The sequence below is a fragment of the Crinia signifera genome, chromosome 5, assembly GCF_055691185.1.
Source record: "Crinia signifera chromosome 5, ASM5569118v1, whole genome shotgun sequence".
Taxonomy (NCBI): domain Eukaryota; kingdom Metazoa; phylum Chordata; class Amphibia; order Anura; family Myobatrachidae; genus Crinia; species Crinia signifera.
This window is the reverse complement of record NC_139221.1, coordinates 164,755,003-164,778,419: the sequence shown is the minus strand read 5'-3', so window position 1 is coordinate 164,778,419 and position 23,417 is coordinate 164,755,003. Positions and strand designations below refer to the sequence as shown.

Sequence of the window (23,417 nt, the reverse complement as noted above, 5' to 3'; positions counted from 1 at the left end):
AGGCTTAATGGGGATCACCTACTACAAAAGAGAAACCGGTCTCTCCCTTTTCTTTTCTTAAGCGGCAAATACTGCCCCATATCCTAAAATATTTTTGCGGCGCCTTACATATACTTGTGTCACTGTAGTCCAATTACAAGGAACATATATCTTAAAGCATAACCATTAAAGTATTTTTATTTTATGTAGTATCATAAACACTCGTTAGAAACTGTAATACAAGGGTGCCCCCACCCCGAGTTTTCTTTTTCTCCTCCTCTCTTGGCAAATAAACATATTGCTCTCCTAACTCTGGGGTGCACCACTGACTGTCCTATAACCAGGCACTAATTGGTTAGAGTACCAACAGTGCACTAGGACTTATATACCTTGTCAATCAAGGTCCTAGTCAGTCCTTACAGTTTCTATCCATTACCTATCCCACATACACACCAGTGCGGTTATACTCCAACCTCCCAATTTCCCCTTTTCCCTTCTTGTAAACTAGGCCTATAATATCTGCAAGGGAATCAATTTATTATAGAGTATCCCAGTTCTTAGACACTTATTTACAGCCTGTGATTCAGTACCAAAATACTTAGCTGAGAACACCCAATCTAAATGATTCCGAAGCCATATTCTTGTTAACTGATGTTTCATACACTCTCTATCTGTGCTTCAACCTGAAGGCTAAATACTGTATATCTGCAATACAAGGCAAATGAATATTAATTAGCAAACAGTTAAAATTCTAAAAGTAATGAATATAGCTAAATAAATCAAATTAAACAAAAATGCGAAAATGCTTGTTAGTGAAATAATGTCTTACAATCTCTATTTTCCCACAAACATGAAAACACCAATAACAGAATGAGGTTTAGGAAATAAAATTTATTTTACTCTTCTTTCCAGGATTAACATAGAAACCGACACAAACAGCATTATTATACAGGTATGCATTAACTATTTACAATATACAGTAGTGTATTCAATCTCTGAAAAATATAGTTACAAAAGCTAGGAGAAACCCAATGGAGTACTCCAATTTAGGATGCTTCATCATAGATGAAAGTCTATAGAACTGGCCCATAGCAAACAAAATCAAACATGGATGAAAGGGGAGTTAAGCCAAGCAGTTAAATTATTAGTGTGTTTATATAAATATGTAAATATGTATGTGTGTGTGTGTACAGTATGCGTGTTTGTGTGTATGTGTGAGTATTTTTCTGTACCACAATTTCCTCCCCAAATAAAATATTGCACAATTATTTCACACAATTTAGAAACAGAACATAAACCCACAGGTTTAAAATGTCGTTAACTTAGTAGAAACCGCTATTATTATTATTATAATTTATAAAAATGTGGATTTCTGGCGAGATCACACAAATCACTTAAGAGCAGGTTGCAGCAATTGGTGCCTTGCACCAAATGAGGAGGCGATGAAGGCCTCTGGTGTTTATTAGGTAATGAGGAATGCCACGCTCTGCCTGAATATTCTGTAAAATGTTAATTTAACTGTAAATATGTACGAATTAATCTGCTTGAAGCTTCCAAGTTACTTTCAGTACACCATTATTTGGACAAACCGTTATTTGATTCTTAAATTCTATTAAGTTTTAATTTATGGCAGGCAATGTTTCAATGTACAGAACACCCTCAGGATCTATGACTGAAGAAAAATAAGGATTTCTGACAAAAAATGGTAACTATGTAGCATCAGCTCAACTCAAGGCAATAAACGGTAACAGTTCTTGATTGTAGAACAGTTTTGGTTTTCAGTTCCAAGTTCTTGAAGGAAATCACCGCTGATATATCCAGCCAAAGCAGCATCTTGTAAAGAGCATCAAAATAATCTTCAGGAAGAAGGTCTCAACCAAGACTACAATCAAAGAAATAAGAAACACCATAAGCCAGAAAATCAGCTAACAAATGCATTCATAGGCAATAAACATTTTGTGACCTTTGCTCTATTCTAACATGGAGTCTACATGGGGGTAATTCAGTTGGCTGTGAAATGAAACCACCGGCATTTAGTACTCGGGAGGTTTTTCCTCTGCATGTCCAAAACATAAAAACAATAATGCTACTGCACACAATATCATTCAGGCAATTTATAAATATCCATACACTTTGGAAATAGAAATGCACCTTGATAGTAGGCTATACATAATTGATATTTTAGAACTTTAGTATATTTTAATATAGATTTTTGAAAGCACAAAAAAATATCATGGGTAGAAAGGGGGAAAAAAAGTATATTAGGAAACATCTCTATTTGTGATTACAACAAACAGCATAGACACATATATATAACCTATATATGTATCCCCATACATCTCGCATCCCTGCATGGTAAATAGCCCTTTATAATTGCACACTACCACGGTGTGAGTGGTTGCACTAAAAGCCCTTTTGTGCGTTTTTTTTTTTCATTAAAAGGTGTCTTGTTAGCAAAACAATGTGAATAGGAAGCACAAGCAGCTTTTGTGGATTAAAAAATGTGGTATGTATCTACATTCTGTGGTTGTATCTGTATACAACATACTACACAGTCTGCTTGTGTGTCTTACTCCTATAATAAATAATAATAAAATAGGACACATTTTTCGGCAAACGGAGATGCACAGGGCTATCCAGCTCACTGACATCAAGCATCTCCTGCTGCATGGGCTATTGAGGCAAGATGTATGAGGACACATCTGTATAGCTTAACAACATTGATGTAAATGACCTAAGATGAGTGGATCTCATTGTACTGTACATGTGAAAAAGGGATCTACAGTAGCAATGGTACTGTAGTATCAGAGTAAGGCCTAGACTGGTGGAAATAAAGAGTAAAGGAAGGTGGACAGAGGTAAGAAGCAGTCTTAGTATAGGGGAAGCAACTTAGGATAAATCAGGAGAGCCCTGGTGTTCTAGTCACCCAAATGCAGTTGGTGAGAACCCCAGCAGGCCTGTAGTGTAGGTGATTTACCTAACATTTTCCTGTAACTGTCGGAATAGGATTAGGAGCTTTAACTAGAATATTAAACATTTAACAGCATTCAAAACATATCTTATTGTAATACTGTTATACATGCATCTCATCTTAATGTCACTTTAGTTTTCAACAATGTTTATAAAAACATGATCACATCTATTTTACATAATCACGGTCTAGGGTGAGACTCTCTTTCATTAGAAATCAATGAATAAATTGTGCTATTTTAATCTGTAAACAGCAGTTAAAATATGCTACATGGGTTTTCCAAAACCACATCAATCTGGATTCACGCTCACATTGTATCAAACAGTCTATTTCAACTTCATTTATGGTCTCCGGCTCAATGAGAGTCATTCAAGTGCAGCTGTTCTTCTCCATATGCAATTGTGCTTATATATGGGCAGAAGCTAACCCATACAAAATGGAAAACACCCCGAGGAAGGACAGTTCTTGTCCAAAACGTGTTGGTGACATCAGACCTGCCACAGGAGGATCCATGCAAAGTATGACTTCAGCCCATTCCGGGTGAGAGGAACGCATATCGTTGAGTTTTTATTGGCCCTACCTGTGGAGGCTGTTTTTCTGCTGTAAAAAATATTTATCTGCTTTGTTTTATGGAAACTTTTTAAGAATAGAAAAAACCCTTTTTATGGAGAACTGGAGGTGTTGACTTACTTAAGTGGGCAAGAGACCCGGTCCAAAAAAACCTTTATGGGAACATATTGATATAATCCCAGGTCAGTAGATTTCCTTATGTGGGTCTTGTGATGTGGGAAGATAACTGAAGTAGAAATATACCTTCATGTGAAAATAGGGATTGTCCCTAAGGTCAGTGAACTATAAAGGATCTCTCAGATTGGACGAAGTGTATCTGAAAACCAAGAAACCTTGATATACATATAGGGACCAACATCAAGGTCAGTGTGGCTCCATAGTATATTCCTGGGATATTGATCACATTTGATTCAAGACAGCGCCTTCGGGATCACACTGTTTTTGTAGAGCCTATGGTGTTTAGGGATTGGTAACTCCATGTGTATTCTGGGCTGCGGTCTTCTGTGGTGCAGGACACCAAGTACATTTTTGTTAGTCCCATACAAAAGAATGCCCAGTGCTACCACTTCCCAATACCACTCACAAATGAAGACTTCCTGTTACATTGCAACTAAAATATGGCTGCAACTGCACTTGCAAATCATTTGCTGCTTATGCACACTGCGGCTATCACGCATGTGCAGTGAAAATCATTGATCTATATGCTTACAACAGCCGCATTCATACCCGACTGTCCCCCAATTATTCCATTACTAAAATGTATCTGCTGGGCAAGCTGTACCAGCCACAGTGACATGGAAGCACCTTTACAAAGTCTAGGAACTCACTGCAGCCAGACACTAGACACATTAAACTGATTGATTATCGTATTCAGTATTTAAGTTTATAGCACTTAAGTTTGGGTATTATATTTTGACATAATCATAGATCATGCCGGCACACAGACATGAAATGTCAACATTTTAGAATGTCAACATATTTTCCCTGGTGGCCCAGCGGTAAAATACCTTCTTCATGGCTTCAGTTGTGCCTGCTAGGTCATGGCACTCATGTAAGCAGCCCTAAGGTCAGGCCTTCGATGCTTTGGTCGGTATTTCTCCATTATCAGTACACCCCCTCTTCTAGTGCATAACCTGACCCATCCCCAACAGCCAGCAGGAACTAGGGACCATTTATTTTACATGAAAAATATTTTATGGGAGTTAAAAAAGCCGTTATTGCCAGATGCAGCTATCACCTCAAGTAGGGATTCAAGTATAGTCTCTCAATCAGTCTCAATCTCTAGTGGGGGCTACAAGACAGGCCAATACACTAAGGGTCATTCTGATCTGTTTGGTTCCCGCCTTATTTGCACTGGGGACCGATGTTTGTCCTCTGCACATATGAGCATGTGCAGGGCTGTTGTACGGACGCCTTCGGTGACTTGCATACTCATCGAGGCACTGGCACCGGATGGGCCCGCATCGAGTCGGCCAATGGGCTTTCGCATGGGGACGCCCATCATTTTCAAATGATTTTGCCCCCGTATGTACCTTTGCAAATGGAAGTTTATGCAAAACATCCATTTGCAATGCACCAGGAATGTAAGTGCGGCGGCGGCGGGGGGGGGGGGGGGGCGGACATTCGCTAGCCTGGCGGGTGGCGTTCGTTGGTTTGCTAAGCAGCTAATTTATGATGCTTAGCGAGTCAGCCAGAATCAGTCCCTAAATCACTATTTGAGAAAAATGTCAAGGTGTGTAGTTTAAAATGAAGCTGAAACAAAAGTTCTAACATGTATTTCTGCAGGAGAGGTTTTACAAGGCAGGGAAAGAATAGAGTAGCCAAAACATGAGAGACTTAAGGTTACGGAGGACTATTAGTACAAAATACAATTATTCACTCACCCGCATGCTAACTAAGCACCGACTGGCTCAGAAGATACCACTGCGAGGCGGGGTAAACTACAAAGCCAGGGAGAAAATAGCTTAGTGCAGTTAGTTCAGACATAGAAAGTTAGTGATATGCTCTGATTAAATACACCTATGAGGATTAGTGTGACAGTTATTTGTTAACCAATGAAGTCAGAAAAAAACTAGCATATGAGCCATAAGATTTTCTTAGCATCCAACACATATGTTGGACAGCAGCACAACATTAGCTAATTGCTTTGCCACATACTGTAGACAGTGTGTGATAGACCAAACAGCCAATGTCAGAAACAGGTGGCCAGCATGCAGATATTTCTTGAATTGAAGGGAATGTTACTGGTAAACATTTTTAGGAAAACTTGTGTATTTACACTTTAAATTTTTTTTTTTATTTAACAAATACTAACGGGTTGGCATATTTGCTGTTCAGCAAGTTTTCTCTTCATGTTTATGCTGAGGCAAAAGGGGATTACGTAGGTTTTACTGGTGTCATTCTATAGGACTAGGGAGTTTTGCACCATTGCAGATGACTATTTTGAATTGTACATTTTTATATCTATGCACAATCTTACATAGCAGCTGTAAAGGTACCCACACACTGGGGCGATATACATGCGATTTGGTCACTTTATATGCATTTGCGGTAATTAATCGCATAAAAAGCATTCAGATCACATGTATTTAACATCAGGTCTGATGTGATGGGCAATCCCGTGCGCAGTATCAAAGCTATTGGGTCTCACGTGCTACACATAAGATGTGTTGCATTGCAGCTAAGCTAGACAGGCTTGGCTGGGATTGCATACGATACACTGTATACAGAAACAACCGCATACAGTGTATCATATAAAATCCTGCCACTGGGGAAGCTGTTCAGTGGTTCATGGGGGATGGCGTGCGACTTCTAAGTTGCACAAGTGTATGACTACCTTTATATAGATGTATTTGTAATGTTTAGTTCAAGTCAAGAAAAACCTGTTCAGCAAATGAATCCAGAAATCCCTGTGGAGACAGATTCATGGCCAAGTCTGCCCTCTCCTGGCAAGACCATGAATTACAAGGTAAATCCTAACCAGCAAGTTCATGCCTCCTGCTGAAGCACATTAACATCTCGGATGGCAATAGGAATTGATACTGAATTGTGTGATAAAGGCCCATACACACTGGGTGACTTTGAGCTGAAAGTTGCTCAAAACACCCAGTTTGAGTGGCTTTCAGCTCAGAGTCGCCCAGTGTGTATGCCCCGGTGATGAGCGGTGAGCACTGCTGCGCGCTCCCGCATCATCGCCGGGAAAGCTGTTCATCTGCTGGTTATACCAGCAGATGAGCGGCTTTCAGGACGGCGTTGCATAGCTCTGCGCTATGTAAAGACGTCCTCCCCCCTCAGTCGGTGCCGGGCAGGGGGAAAGCCGCTCAGTGTGTATGCACTGAGCGGCTTTCCCGACAGTGATGATTGACATCATCGCTGTCCATACACGCTGGGCATAGTCGCCCAGTGTGTATGGACCTTAAGACAAGTGAAGGCATCTTTTAAGCTGAATCTAAAGGTTACTGTATAAAGATTGAATACAAAATAACCAATAAACTATTACTTAGTGCAAACATTTTTGTCACAATATTGAGAATGTTAGACCAATAGTTGCACAGTGCCCCTGGATTGGTGTTGCTGGATGACTCTGAGGTTGTACCCTATTCTATCACATCTTTCTTACTAATAATCTTACTAACAATGTTCCTTTCATACATATTAATGCCAATCATCACTTTTGTATCACTTTCTATACATAGCTCTGGCTTCTTAACACTAACACGTATTAACACTTTAGTTTTTCATTGGTGTGCTGCTCTAGGCTTTCTGGCTTATACTGATTTTTGGGGTGCCGCATCCCACACCTAGATATAGCAATAGGGACCCCCAATACTCATGAGAAGCCTTGACATTTGGCTTGGGGGCTTTCCAAATATTTGAAAAAATATGTAACCAAGATCTCTGATTTCTATAATCATGTAGAATTAAATCTGGTTACAGATATCATTCAGGGTGCTGGGGACAACACAATGTGCTTCTATCTTGAACAAGATTACCCCTCCCTTTCAAGAAGGTATGGGTCATTTGGTCGACCAACATTAGGTCAACATGAAGGTCGACACATGAAATAGGTTGACGTGGCTAAGGTTGATAATCGGTAGATCAACAGTCAAAAGGTTGACATGGGCTTTTCACTTTACTCTGTCCAGAATGTCGACATGGTCACCATCGAAGTGTATCGCGTGCGCTTGGCATACAAATCTATTTCCCTCCACGCCCTAATAAATGGAAGGACATGAAATATCGCCTGTTGGCACATGTCGGCTCAAAAACAAAGTGAAAAATTCATGTCAACCTTTTGACTGCCACACTAGCCATTGTTTACCTAATGTTTGTGTCGACCTTCCAACCCTGTGGCCCTTAGCCACGTTGACCTATTTCATGTGTCCACCTAATCCATGTCAACCTTCAGTGGTTGACCCAATGCATGTCGACCTTATACCCTTTCAAGCACTGAGTGTAACAGCAGGTGTTTAGGGATCAAACGTTTTCGATGTATTTACAAACTTCTTCATCAGATGATGAAGATGTTGTAAATACATAGAAAACGTTTGATCCCTAAACACCTGCTGTTGTGTATCATTTATTCCGAGTGCCGCTTATCCCACTGTTGTATACCAGGACCATAACAGGTCCTTTGAGGGCACCAGAGCAAGGAATTCTACATACATTGGAGTGCTGTCCACTACCCCGATCTATATCTCTATCTATCTATCTATCTATCTATCTATCTATCTATCTCTCTCTCTCTCTCTCTCTCTCTCTCTCTCTCTATCTATCTCTCTCTATATATATATATATATATATATATACACACACACACACACTCCTGGAGATAATATAGTCTCCTGAACCAACTTGGGTTTCAACTTTTGAAAGTTCTTTAGTTGGCATGTCATGTGTGAAGTTTCTCCTTTGTCTGTCTTTGTCCATCCTCTTGTCTCCCCCATTAATTCAGTGATATAATTATTCATGTTTTCTCAACATTATTTACGTTATTTGTGGCATTGTGAAAAAAAAAAAAAAAACCTAAATTTACACAAAAGTGTTATTTTAATAATGCAAGTTAAAGTTAGATAATAGAAATATATTTTTCCATTAGTTATCACTTAAACAGGATTAGAAAGCAATGCCACAGTATGCTGCTCAATCAGACATTCACGATGATTAAAGCTGCACAGGGAATCTATACCAGATATGTATAACATTGTGTGGATTGAAGTGAATCTATCCTCACTACGCCATGCAGTGTGAGATGCCCGGTGTGTGAGTGAGAAGCCAGATCATGTGCAACTCCTGCCAACATGCATCTTTGCTGCAACACAATGCAGCTAGACTGCACCAGGAGATTGTGCCGAGTAACTTAATATAGGACACTTGCATATTGTATGAATAAGGGCCTGATTCAGACCAGATCGTTCATCTGCAAATTTGCAGATGACTGCAAGTAGGTAGCCGCCACCCAGACAGAAAGAAAACCCCACCCCATGCAAATCTGCAAGGAAATTGTGAATGATCGCAATTTGCAATCCATTTGCAATTCACTCCCCATGTAGTGATTTTCCCAGTCTATATCACATGTAGCCCCTAACGCCTAACCCTCCACAACTTTGAGGCAAGACACGCTGATTGAGGCTGGTATGGATTTCACACACCCTTCATCAAAATGGCTGCATTTTTTCTGATACTCCCAGAAAACAGCCAGTTACCACCCCCAAATGTTGTCAAATTACGAGGGGATTGTGGTTTGATTTTTCAGCTATTTTGGATCGGCATGTGTGTAATTATCCGTATGCATGCCAGTGACGTGCGGTGGGGGCTGTGAACGGAGAGGCACTGTCACAGCCCCCACCGCGCCCCCCCCCCCCCCCCACAGACACACCTGGCTGCCCACCTCCAGCAGCAGCCAGCCCCTGTCCCCTGCTACCACCTCTGTCCCCACCCGCTGACCCCCCTGCACCTGTCCATAGCAACTAGCAACAATCCGCCGCCTCCACCTCCATCCCCGCCCGCCGAAAAAAATATATACTCACTGGGCAGGGGACTCACCAGGCATACAGGAAGGAAGCTGGGGGAAACAGGTCACAGGGGAGGGTGGAGCAAACGCGGCACTGTCAGAACCTTAAATGACAGAGGCTGCTGTGATTGGACAGCAGCTGGATCAGCTGGCCAATCACAACAGCCCCTGTCAATTAGGCACTTCTAGAAGTGCCGCTTTTGGTGTTAATTTTAATGAGCTTTTTTAGCCCACTGTTAAGACCCGCACCAAGCCCCGCCCCCTGCTTCAACCCCTTGTAGTTCTGTGTGGGAGGCACGCTTATCGGTGCCTCCCAAACTAGGTTAAATAATTCAAACTAGTAAAATAATATAAAGAAAATACTTATGACACAGAACATGTGTCATAGGAATATTCTTTGTATTATTTTAAAGAAAAATGACAGGGGAAGCACTGCCCCCCCCTGACTGCACGTCCCTGATGCATGCGCAGTAGTTCGATAATAGAACGGACTGCAAATTTGCACTACAGCGATCAGCTCTGAATAACCCCGAGTCTGTATAGGGAGCAGAACAGAACTTGTGTAAGGGAAACACAACTGCAACTGCTACATTCTAGTACTTTGCATACATATTCAGAGACTCTGTGTGAGGACATATATGTATTAACGCGAGTGGCTTCTGTCAACAAATTAGATATTTCAGCCACAGATGCCAATAGTGTAGTGTCCCAGTGGACAATTTGTCCTGAAAAATATTATGCTTGGCCTTATCAGCACATTTTAAACAAAGCTTCCCTTATGGAGCCTACACACGTAGCAATGTGGGGACGTTTTCTAAGCAATCTAGTAATGCCCGGCCCTGCACGTCGATTTTGTCCCGTGGTTAATATCCAGAATTCTGGATCTTAAAATCGGTCAGATCACTCAGCACTGACGCATCGCTGTGTGTTGAGCAATCTAGCATTGATCAGAACGCTCAGCAAATCTCTACGTGTGTAGGCCCCTTTAGACATGGCAGTGTGGATACAGGTGATGTATGTAATTATTCATTATTATTATTTACAGTTTATAGCACCACATATTCATTGTAATGTTCATTTACTGTATAAATTAAGCTGAAATGGTTCTGGTCACTAGAGTCAGCAGTACTGTACTGAATCCCTGCAGGTGACATGGAATGTGGCCAGCGTTACATTGGCTCAGATATACAGTATGAAACCAACAACTGTACAATATGTGATAAGACACTACAGCCACATCTGTTTCTGCCGTTGTAAATGGTTAGGTATTTTATTTTATATATTATAATTCTTAACCAAAGAGGAAGAGTGGTTTTGAATTGGGCAGGTTTGAAACTGCAGTAAATGTATTATTTATTTGCAGGGATTCTATCCTGAACAACCAGAAACGATACTAAGTATGAACGAGAAAAAAATAAGTTGCATTGGGATGCACACCTTGGGAGACAGAATATTTCATATATAAAACGCTAATTTTATTAGGTCTTTATTAAAAAGAGGAGAGTCCCGTCAACCTTTTATTAATTACGGCGGTTGGGGAGACACCTCCTAACTTGGGTGAAATATTCAAATGTTAAAATCAGGACATACACGTCAGATAAACATGTAACAAAGTGCTCATAGAAATGGAAAATTATTTAAGATAACTAATATTTTGACAGGTTAACTATGAGATAACTGTTTCAGGTAGATAGTTGTGCTGACAGATAATTGTTACTCCATTGACACACTGAGAAAAGAGAAAATATCAATGTATTTACAATTTTTAGGTTCTCTTCCAGTGTCTGTCTAAAGGTGCCCATACACGGAACAATTGGCAGGTGCGATGACATGCGCTCTCCCGTGCACATTCCATCGCACAGCTCAAAAAGTATGTGCTGCACATGCAATCTAGTACAAAAAGTATGTGCAGCACATACTTTTTGTACTAGATTGCATCTCATTGCATTACAAAACGTATGCAATGCAATGCGATCTAGTCCACATTGCATACAATAATTGTACGGGCACCTTTAAGCTAAAATTGACACTTTGGAATGCAGCACAGAAATCGTTTTTGAAAACTGATAATGTGTGTTCTGACAAATTGTTACTTGTTACCGTTACTGGATTCTGTGTAACATAGTATGGCGTTTGAGCATAAAGTACCTTTATGGTACCACCAGTAAAATCCAGATAATTTTTTTAGACTTTTTTAACGATTTATGGCTGGATATACTGGTGGGTTTTCAACAATATGCAGTTATCCTAAAAAAGTGCTCAAACACTGTTTTGATATCAGACCCTGGGTTAATCATGGGGTTAACAAGTAGGTGGTAGTCCTTAAGGACTTATTCGGGGTGTCACCCACACATCTGACTGATGTTACTGGGTTGGGGTCCCAAGATCCCCACCACACAATGTACCAGCCACAATTAAGGAATGAATATCTAAATGAACAAATCATCCCTAACATTCTGGCAGTTTAATAAATCATATTACTGATAAATTAATTTCAGTGAGAAGACATCTCAACAGTATAGTGCCGACACGTGTCCACCACTAGCTTTCTCAAGGCTGAAAGGCTTGAGAGTGACCATATCCCCGTGTGTACGGGGAGAATGTCCCCGGGAGCGTGCAGCTGTGACCAGCCCTGGGGTGGTTGATGTTTGGAGGAGCATGCTCCTGGAATCAGCTGTTTCCCCCTGCAGAGAGTCTCCTTTTTATCAGCGACCCTCTCTGGTCGCTGATGAAAATGGGACACTGAGGAATATATTGCTCCTAGTGTACGGAGCTTAAGACAGACACAAGAAGAGAATGTAGGAATTGTAAATAAATTTATTTTTACTCTTTTCTCGTGTGTCAATGGAGTAGCATTTATCGGTTATCACAATTATCTACTTGAACATCTCCCTAACTAGCAGTGAAAATGATATGGTAATAATTAAAAAAACATCTCACCAGTTAATTATCTTACACTATTTTTCATTTCTTCGAGCACTTTGGTACATGTTTATCCATGGTGTATGTCCTGATTTTAACCCCTGAATATTTCACCCAAGCAAGGAGGTGTCCCCGTATATAATAAAAGGTTGATGGGACTCCCCTCTTTTTAATAAAGACCTAATAAAAAGTGCATTTTAAATATAAAAGATTCTTTCACTAAGGTGTGCATCCCAATGCAACTTCTTTTTTCTCATTCATACCTAGTAATTATTAACCAACCCTGTATGAACTTACCGGTATATTAAAAGTTACTATAAATTCACTATAAAGAACAAATACAATGGGGGAAATTTACTAAGATGGGAATTCTATTTCACATGGGATGTTGCTATGGGCAACCAAACAGATGCTATATATTATTTTCTAGAGCTTGCTAAATAAATAAGAACTAGATTCTGATTGGATGCCCATAGCAACATCCCATGTGAAATAGATCTCCCATCTTAGTAAGTCCCCCTATGTGTACAATTGCATTACATAGATTATGACCAGCTCTCTCCTTTCTCGGTCTAGAAGAAAAAGCAGGTTTATAAGAACTTAACATTTTGATTATGCCAACACCGGTCTCCCATGCCAATATTATAGGCCTTAATAGGCTGCAACCATGACCGGTGATGAAATCCACTGAGCCCTACAGAGCATCTCTCTATACCGAATCTCTGGTGGAGGTTAAGGCATAACAGGCCAGAGCACCTAAGGACAGAAAACCATCTGATGATGCTTGTGACAAGTTATGCAATTTTATCATTAAAAAATATATATATATCCTTTGATTCAACACATTAGGGTTAGAGAGAGTGAACCTTACCACAGGTCGAGCATCTTCTTTCTCCAAGATCTTCTGAGCTTGGTCAGCTGGAAATCTTAGCACTGTAGTAATTACTTTTGCCATTGTCTGATAAATGAAAAAAAGACAGGGTGTTAAAAAGGATTTCAGAAAACATTTAAAATGCAACATTTAACTTTCTGTGTACAAAATCATCTTTAATAATCTGTTCTCTTTGCCCTCTATGACACCAATGATTAGCTCTCAGTATAATTGTCCTTATGCGTTTGAGATCTATTTTCACCTTTGAAGTGTCCTTCTTGCATTTGGCCAGTAACTACTGGAGCTCATTTTGGGCAGATTCGGAGGTGGACGCTAATTGCACCGCCGCTGCGTCTTTGCGCACAGTGCTGGTGTTAAAATATACTAATGTTGCAGGAGGCATCTTACGTTAAAAAAAACCCCACTACAGGTTTCTGTGATTCGCTGCTGCATCTGAGGTTGCAGTTTCTAGATAAGGACCATTGTCACATTGATACCTACCCTACTTTTGTAAAGGCCACTCCTCAGGGGTCATCCCTTGCTGAGCATTATACATGGACACTTAAAATTGAAAATATTTTTCTTATGCACGGAGTACAAGGTAACCCAACAGTACAGAGCTCCTTACCTTAGTTTCCCGTCCCATCATGTACTCAAACATTACTTTTCTCAAATACTCAAATTCAGTAGGCTCGCCGAAAACAGAGACATCAGTGTACCGATGATTGACATCTGTAAAAGAGAACAATTTATTACAGGTGTTAAGTGAAGGTCACTGAGTCAATAGCATGTTTACATTGTGCAGGAACAATGATACTAATGTTACTAGTCATATCTATTCCACTCTTGTTTCATTATTATTAGGTTTATAGCAATTAGTCTAAATTGTAAGAGTTGTATGAGGATCCTGGATGAAATCATTGATCTTCCTCTGTTAATCATGGTTACCTGCAAAGAAACAAGCGCAGTCATCATAGCTTTGTACAAAAAGGGCTTCACATGAAAGGATATTTCTGCTACTAAGATTGAACCTCAATCAACGGTTTATCGGCTCATCAAGAACTTCAAGGAGAGAGGTTCAATAGTTGTGAAGAAGGCTATAGGGTACCCAAGAATGTTCTGTTGATACAGCTGCTGTACCAGTGCAAAGCTTGCTCAGGAATGGCAGCAGGCAGGTGTGCTTACATATGCATACACAGTGAGACAAAGACTTTTGGAGGCTTAGCTGGTGCCAAGAAGGTCAAGAAAAACAGCCCAAGGATCGGACTCCTCTGGCCACTTTTCTAAGACTGGGGGTCTTGGAATGGGATAGAGGGAGACAAGCCTGCCACATGTCAATAACTTCTAAAGTGCAGACTCCTACCACCACTCTATCCCCATTATAAGAAGACTGCAGTGTCCCCTAGTGGAAGAAGAAGAAAGACTGATTTTCTGCAGAATGTACAGGGATTAGACTGCAGAAGATTGGGTTAAAATAATTTCCTCAAATTAATCCCCTTCCCTGATGTTTGGAGCATCTGGAAAAACGTTCATCCAGAAAATGAAAAGTGAGTGCTATCATCAGTCCTGTGTCATGCCAACAGTAAAGCATCCTGAGACAATTCATGTTTGGGGTTACTTCTCGGTCAATGGAGTGGGCTTACTCGCAATTTGCCGAAGACCACAACCATAAATAAAAAATGGTACCAAAGCATCCTCCAAGAGCAACTTCTTCCAACCATCCAAGAACAAATTGGTGACGGAACAATGCCTTTTACAGCATGATGAGGCACCTTGCCATAAGGCAAAAAGTGATATCTAAGTGGCTCGGGGAACAAAATATCAATAAAATAAAAAAATTGGCTCCATGGACAGGAAACTCCCCAGACCTTAATCCCATTGAGAACTTGTGGTCCATTCCCAAAAGGCAGGCAGATAAACAAAAACCAACAAATTCGGACACAATTAAAGCTCTGATTAGGCAAGAATAGGCAGCCATCAGTCAGTATGTGGTCCAGATGTTAAAAGCATTCCAGGGAAATTACAGAGATCATGAAAAAGAAGGGTCAACTAAGCATAAACTTAATTAAATTGTCAATAAAAGCATTTGACTCTTCTGAAATGCTTGTAATTTTACTTCAGTATACATTACTAACATCTGACAAACAGGTCCAAAAACACTGAAGCAGTAAGCTTTGTGAAAACCAATACTTGTAATTTTCAAAACTTCTGGCCATGGCAAAATATTAGTCTTCCAGCTGAGAAACAGAATTTGGTTGAATATTTAGAAATACTTTGGTAAAATGATTCAGTTTTGAACATACGGTTTCCAAAAAATGTAAAGGTTATGAGTAAGGAGAGATCATACCGGAATTATAAGGTGAATAACTTGTTTGTCTTTTGTACACAGTGCACTACTGTAGGGTGTGCAATAATACGGCCTATTCCATTCACAATAGGAAAATGGATGAAAGTCTCACCTTTATATGGAGTTCCAAGCGGAGTGACAAACACACCACGTGAATAACTTTTCAACTGGTCTTCCAAGATGTTCATCTGTACAAGTACAAACCAAAAAGGACATGGAAGTAAATTGATCAGGAAGGGAAACACACTAAATATTGCAATTAACAGTAGATAACAGAAACAGTGATGTGAAATATATTGGCACCTAGTTGAAAAGCTGCCTGTTGAACAGCAGGTATAAAAAGATCATCCATACTACACCAATAAAACAAACCAGAATATATTAACAACAGTTCATCTGGCGCTAGATAATATATTTCATACCTAAGGTTCCACAGGCAGCTTTTCTTCTTGGCACAGATATAGGGACAGATGGATTAAGCCAAGTGAAGTGATAAAGTGGAAGGTGCTAACATGCCAGTCAATCAGCTGTGCTTGAAAAATTAGTTAGGAGTTTATTGGCTAATGTATTATCACCTTCAACTTTATCACTTCATCAAGCTTAATACATTTGTCCATATATACCATCACTATTTCTGTTGTACTTTGTCTTTTCACCATTGTTTGGTGTAGAGGTTCCGTAGCCATTAAATCTAGTGCCAGATGGTCGGTTGGTAATATTTCCAACAATGAGATGATCTGGACATGTATTTCTGTTATATATATATATATATATCATTATCATTGTAAGATACAGCAACCTTATTAGAGGACAGATTTCTTTTTTTATAGCCAATATTCAACATACAATTATTTTATTATTGAAAGTAGAATGCACTACATCCAAGCAGAATTTACGCTATGCTGGGATACTACATTGTGATAAGGATCACTAAGACCAGCTCTTACAGGAGAAACCTTCATTAGAAAAATACCTTTTCCTTTAGCTCTTGTTCTTTCAATTTTGCTTCATTTAATTGTGTGCTTTTCATCGCCAGCTGCGTCTAAACAAGAAAATAATTATCTGTAAAAAATAACAGTACAATGTGCTCCAAATATCCTGCACTATGCAAAATATTGCAGTATACAGAAGCGCAACCATTAAGCTATACTGAATATCTACAATATGTTGTCATAAATACAAACCAAATAATAAATGATTATAGACAAAGAAGTTAACATGGTTTGAACAAGTATTTAAAGTAGAAACAAGCGATCACCTGCATTTATATATTTATGGAAGTGTTTATTCTAGCACCTTGCAAAACCTGTGCAGTTCCTCTTTCCTTTCTGGGGTGTCGCTGTCTGCTTTGTTTCTGCTAATATTCTGGTCTGTATTGAGATACAGGCCACACTGAGGCAGATGTATTAAGCCTTAACAAGAGATAAATGCATAAAGAGAGATAAACGTCAAGCCAATCAGCTCCTTAATGACTTTTTTCTAACACAACTGTAACATTGCAGTTAGCAGGTGATTGGCTGGACGTTTATCTCTCTTTATCACCCTTGCATTTATCTCTTGTTAAGGCTTAATACATCTGCCCCAATGTGAGAGACACCACAGCAGACAGTGACACTCCAGACAGGAAAGAAGAACTGCCTGGGTTCTGAAAGGTGAAAATGGAAGAAGATATGCACATCATTTATGTTTATTTTGGAATTTAAAGCAGTTATTGGCCCCATATGATTTCCTTATTTCGTTGGTCAAGGATCAAAGGAAGGAGGAGATTGGAAAAAGATATATACACACGGATATAGGGGGGTATTCAATGCCGTCCACTATTTCCAACAGTGAAAATAGCGACCCCCGCTTATCAAATACTGTCATTTCCGACAGCACTGAAGACAGATTTTGACAAAACACATACGACTTTAAAACAAGTCGGATCTGTTTTGTGAGAAATGGCTGCAGATTGTCGAATCCACTACCTTTTTTTTGACAAAAGCTGTTTTCGATGGCACGTCCACTTTCTGACAATCAACAGAAGGAACACTAAAATTCCAGCTGTTGAGTTTTTGGTGAGCAGAGCGAAAATGACTGTCGGAATTATAGATAAGTGTTATATCAAGACACTAGTAGAGTGCCCATCTATGTGAAACGCTCCAACAATTGGGATTAATGCACTGCTTTATTTATATAGGAATAGCCCACTGTCAGGATCTGCCCGGTTCTAAGATTGCTCACTAATGTGTTTCTGGGCATTAGGGTATTATTCCTATCCACTTTATATGGCGTAAAGCAATCATTCAATATGGATTCATTTATATATGGTTGAATCAGTTCAATCAAATATGCTGCGCTATATAAGAAACTTAATAAATAAATAAATAAATAAAAGAATCAAATGCATTATACCCTAGCATTGGGACTAATAACACACAACTCCTTCTGGTTCCTAATATAATCATCTCTTGTCATATACCACGTGGATAAATATTCCTATAGTTATTTTGAATATTGGGGTTATCATGAGGAGTAGTTGTATAATAACCCTATTCAGGATATGAATCTATTATGTAATAATAGGAATAATTACCAGGGTTGGTGCAGAAGTTACAGTACATCATAATCCAACAGTGTTGGGTGACCAGAACTGGGTATTACCTTATCCACCCTGAGTAAGTCTTCCTATTCCTGCATAAGAGATACATATCCTAAATAGGTAATTAACGGGTTAAAATATAGGAAAATATTTTCAAAATATATGTATCCACGTGGATATTGATCAAAGGAGTCTGTTGACCCGATTAGGGTGAACATTTTCAAGCTCTAGAATTCACTACACCAACCTCCTTCTTTCTTTGATCCTTGACTAACGAAATAAGACTAAAAGGTGAAATTTTAATTGCTCAATAAAATTTGTGCGCCCAATCCAAAACAACTTTCTCTAACACAATTGCTGGGTTTTAAGAAGTTATACATGTATTCTTTCCGATTCTTGCTTAGCTGTTTAATCAAGCAAGTGCAAAAGATCTTAATGGAATTGGAAGGCAATAGCCAACAGATTAGGATACTTCCCAAAAGACCAAGAAGGGCAAAATAAAATATAGGCTTCTCAAATAACTGGTTTGAAAATAAGGCTTAATCCACAAGGGTCAGGCAGCGTATTCCAAGGTTTCGTATTTGTTTCAGCCTATAAACACTGTTTAGTGGATTAAACCACACTCTTGGATAAGACAATAAACCACATTCTTAGATAAACACGTGCAAGCTTCATATGAATATATTCCATAGATTCGAAAAGCATATGAACAAGCTGTACCATTGAGAAACATCGCATCCTAACAAGACAACAATTTTCACATTGTTCTAGTGGTTAGAATGAAAACATGGTACTTCTATGTTAGTTGGGCGCCCACTATAAGTAAGTACGCTCATACCCCCACTATCCATGTCGGCATGTTGATTTGGTTCTTGTGTAGTTTCACGGTGCCAGCATTGTGCCGTGCTACTTCCGGGTTGGGTACGCTCACCAAACTATCTAAAATAAAGTAACTTAACTCCATGCCAACGTGGATAGTTCATACCCCCACTATCCACGTTGGCATGGAATTGATTTTAGATAGCGTGGCAAGCCCGCAGCGTGGGCGAGCGAAGCACGGCGCAAAGAAACTACACAAGTACCGTTGATTTTATATAGTGTAGCGAGCCACAGAGCCCGAAGCATGGCGAGCCCCGCGAGGGGACGCTTGAAACTGAGCAAATAGCTTAGTGGGCGCCCAACTTACATATAAGTACCAAAAATAGATCAAAGAACAAATTACTTACTGTACATAATTGTACATGCAAATACATTTTAAACACATATTTGGACATCTTTAGTGATAAACCTAATTAAAAGTACATTTGTATTGATATAACCATTTAGCCATCAATTTAAACTTGTCGAATTTGGTCTCCTATTTACTACAGGTTGAGTATCCCGTATCCGAGTATCCGTTATCCGAATTATTCCGAAAACCATACATTCCAGAAAGTGAAAAAAAAAATATTTTTTTTGCTAAAAACTCACTGGGGACATTTGTAACAGCACTACTGGTGACATGATATGTAACTGGCACTATATATGTGCAAGAAAATGATTGCTTGGCATTCAAATTCAATATCTGAGATAGTACACAAATTTTGTTTCATGTTTTGAAACCTTGTTTTTTGAACAAATAAAATATATTTGTGTGTATTTTATGTGGTAATAAAATATATTTGTGTGTATTTTATGTGTTTATACAGCATACATGCAAGATACTTCAAAATACATAATTGAAATATTAAAATATTCCGAAATACGGAATAATCCGTTATCCAAAATTCTCCTGGTCCCGAGCATTTTGGATACGGGATACTCAACCTGTATTTTGAAGGGGTATCCCTATATTCAAGGGTTTTTCTCTTAAACATCTTCTCTACTGAAAATTATCAAAAAATCTTGCCCTTCTCAATGTGGGATTATTATTATTATTTACCGTTTCTTATATAGCGCAGCATATTCCGTTGCGCTTTACAATTGGATGTTGCACATTTGTAAATAAGGGTTTGTTTTTGGGCTTGTACACGACAAAATTTAAATTATTGTTTCGAAAATAAGGGTATTAAGTTCAGGATGTATAATAAATGCCTCAAAGCTGCTAATCTCCCAATAAACAACTGACCATTATGTGGTGTGGGATCTCAATATCTAGCAGAGGATGAGGCATGGCAAAATATCCCATAATAAGAACTCTTAAGGCAACCATCTACTAGCGGAGGTATTGCATGTGATTGCCCGACAACTCACTCCCTGGCGGCTGGACCTACATACAATACATTGTAAGTGCTTCTTTTGCATAAAGTGTATTGTATGCGATTCCAGTCATGGCTGCGGAATACAATGAATATTCATGGCAGCCATGACCATATGCAACTCTTATTGGAGAAGCACAGAAACGTGCCTCAGATTGGAGATGGAGGAAAAGGACATCCCGGAATCGAATAAAAAAAGTGGCCATATCTCACTAGTGGATGGGGGCTTTTAGAAGTCCCTGCCCATTGGAACCTCTAACTCTAATAAAGGAGATAATTAGGAGAGAGGTGGGAGGAGCCTGCACTAAGAATTGGAAATTTTCAATGTTTGAGATAGAAAGGTTGGGGAAAAAACTGACTATATTTGAAGGTGAACCCTAAACTAACATCACCTATCAGCCTACACCCTTGGTTCTGGCTTAAGAGATGTGATGGTCAGTGGTGCACCCTCGAGTAATAACACGTTTAGTTAGAGAACAAAGGAGAAAAAAGAAACTCGGGTGGGGTGCACTCGAAGTCCCTGCCCATTGGAACCTCTAACTCTGATCAAGGAGGTAAGTATGAAGCTCTTTCCTAGTTACATTCCTTGCAGATGCATACATAGGGATACGCACTTCCAAATATGAACATTCTTTATAAAGAACAGTACAATAATGTTAATATTCCTAATTAAATATTTAAAGGATGTAAAAACCATGATAAATGATGTCCTAATAAAGAAAACATGCTATGTTTATGATCTGCAATTTGGCTTGGTATGTCCTTGTGGAATTATCTGTGAAACAGCATATTATTAGAAGACAAGATGACTATTTGTAACATGGTCTTACCTGCAGTTCTTCATGAGGTGATTGCTAAAACAAACAAAGTGCAATTTAGAATTTTTTTATTTAATAGATAATGCTATAATATACACACTGAAAATGTACTTGTGTAATCACCCAAACAGTCATAGCCATTTGTATTAAAAAGATAGAAAATGCTTTATAAGATGTTTTTTTCTTATTATTTTCTACCAGGATTGCGCTGCCAGTTTTAACATTTTAAGCACAGTAGCAACATATATCACAAATGTAACATCAAATAGATACTAAACATTTGTAAAGCAAAACAGTTGTTACCATACTATAGAAAATAAAAAAAAAAAAAAAGGAGGAAGAAAGAATGGAATCTCCTGTTCAAAAATGCCCTGTATCTCTTATATATTTAGCCAGATCTGTCACTCATCCCCTGTGTGTAGGACGTTCCCGCCCAGCATTATACACAAACCCGCCCCCCCTAGGGAAAAGACCAGTGTTATACACACCACCACCCCCTTGACTTCACCTCCCCCTGCCCAGCCAGGGCTACAGTACACGCCCACCATCCACCATTTATTGAAGTGTGGTAGAGTGAATTATCCTACTGAAAGAGGCCACTGCCTTCAGTGGATAACACTGCCATGAAGGGGCGTACTTGGCCTGCAACAATATTCATGTAGATCATATTTTTCAAAAGTAACACCCACATGGATGGCAAGACCTGGTAGAACATTCCCCAGAGCCTCAAACTGCCTCTACCAGCTTGCCTTCCTGCAATGCATCCAGTAGCCATCCCTGCCCCATATAAAACAATGCATCTGGCCATTTACATGTTGTAAAGAAGACCCAATCACCCTTTTCCATTACCCCATAGCCCGTTCTGAAATTCTTGTGCCCATTGTAGGCATTTTTGGAAGTGGACAAAGGCCAGTATAGGTAATCCGTCTGGTCTGCTGCCCCAGCATTAAAAAAGGTCAGCAATTTTTGTTACAGTAGCACTTCAGTGTTATTAGACCACATGGGCTAGCCTTTGCTTCCCCATGCCATGGGCAACAGTGAGCCCTGGGCACCCTTAACCCTGTAGCCAGATAACCATTTGTCCTTCCTTAGACCACTTCTACTGAGCCATCATAATTTGTCCCATGTCGTTCAGATCATTATGATTACATATTTTTCCTGCTTTTAACACATCAACTTAAAGAACGGAGTGTTCAATTGCGTCTAATCCAGCTATACCCCTGACAGTTGCCATTGTAATGAGATGTGGTAAAATTCTAATCATTTGATAATCCCTGGCATAGTATAATCTTTTCTACAGATTTACAAATATAGTAGGTTATAAGCCCCCAGTTACTTTTCCATTGCTACAGTGTTTACCTCTCCATCCTGTGCTGCCTCCTCCTCCTCCTGTTTCTTTGTTAGCTCTTCTTGCAATTTTTCCAGCTGCTCCTGCAGTTCAGTCACTTTTGTGCTCATTTCTTCTTCTCGTGCCTAGAAAAGGAAATTTACATACATTCTTATGGTTATGTTTTATGATCTTAACATATATTTCTATAGATGTAGAACACGTCAAAACAGTCTTTGCTTCTTTGATTTACCGATCAGTGTTCTTCATAAAATCATTGTAATTGTTGCTACATACTTGAAATATATGATGTTGCAGTGAGAACAGGCGTTTACACTGAGTGAAGGATGTGGATGATAATTACACACAATTTCATTTAAAATTGCTGAATCAGCAAAATCTGTGGTGTAAGCAGATGTAACTATAAATCACATGCGGAAGTGTAATCACAGATTTAAAAGCATGGAATTGCAATTGGCTGACTATACTAAAAAAATAAATGTGAATAACTAAAAATGGGCAGGTGTTGATGTTATTGTGGTTTTGCTTTAAACTTTCACAGAAAGTCAATTGGGATTTGCATTTGAATAATGATGGATCAAGCAAGAAGAACACACACATTACTTTACTATTAATAAATTTGATGAACAATAGTTTTCGGGGGTTCTTTATTTAATTATACTTCCTCTGAAACAAGAACTTACTTAAAGGGTTTTGATGAAGAAAATTAATAATATAGATTTCACTGTAATGCTATGAGATCCAGAAGAGATTTTGACTG

General features: G+C 39.2%; 1 protein-coding gene across 3 annotated transcripts in view; it reads right to left on the bottom strand.

The window, feature by feature from the left end:
- Positions 1–850: 850 nt before the first annotated feature.
- Positions 851–23,417, bottom strand: part of GOLGA4 (golgin A4) — a 107,872-nt gene continuing 85,305 nt past the window's right edge. For 2 of the 3 annotated variants that reach the window (XM_083188235.1, XM_083188237.1), the window contains 8 exons: positions 22,669–22,782; positions 21,322–21,345; positions 16,647–16,715; positions 15,786–15,861; positions 13,955–14,058; positions 13,327–13,413; positions 5,404–5,460; positions 851–1,861 (listed from right to left, as the gene is read on the bottom strand). In XM_083188235.1, coding sequence (XP_083044361.1) covers positions 5,431–5,460; positions 13,327–13,413; positions 13,955–14,058; positions 15,786–15,861; positions 16,647–16,715; positions 21,322–21,345; positions 22,669–22,782 — 504 coding nt within the window. In that variant the 3' untranslated portion in view covers positions 851–1,861; positions 5,404–5,430. The remainder of the gene's footprint in view (positions 1,862–5,403; positions 5,461–13,326; positions 13,414–13,954; positions 14,059–15,785; positions 15,862–16,646; positions 16,716–21,321; positions 21,346–22,668; positions 22,783–23,417) is intronic. The other variant, XM_083188236.1, reaches the window with a different exon arrangement.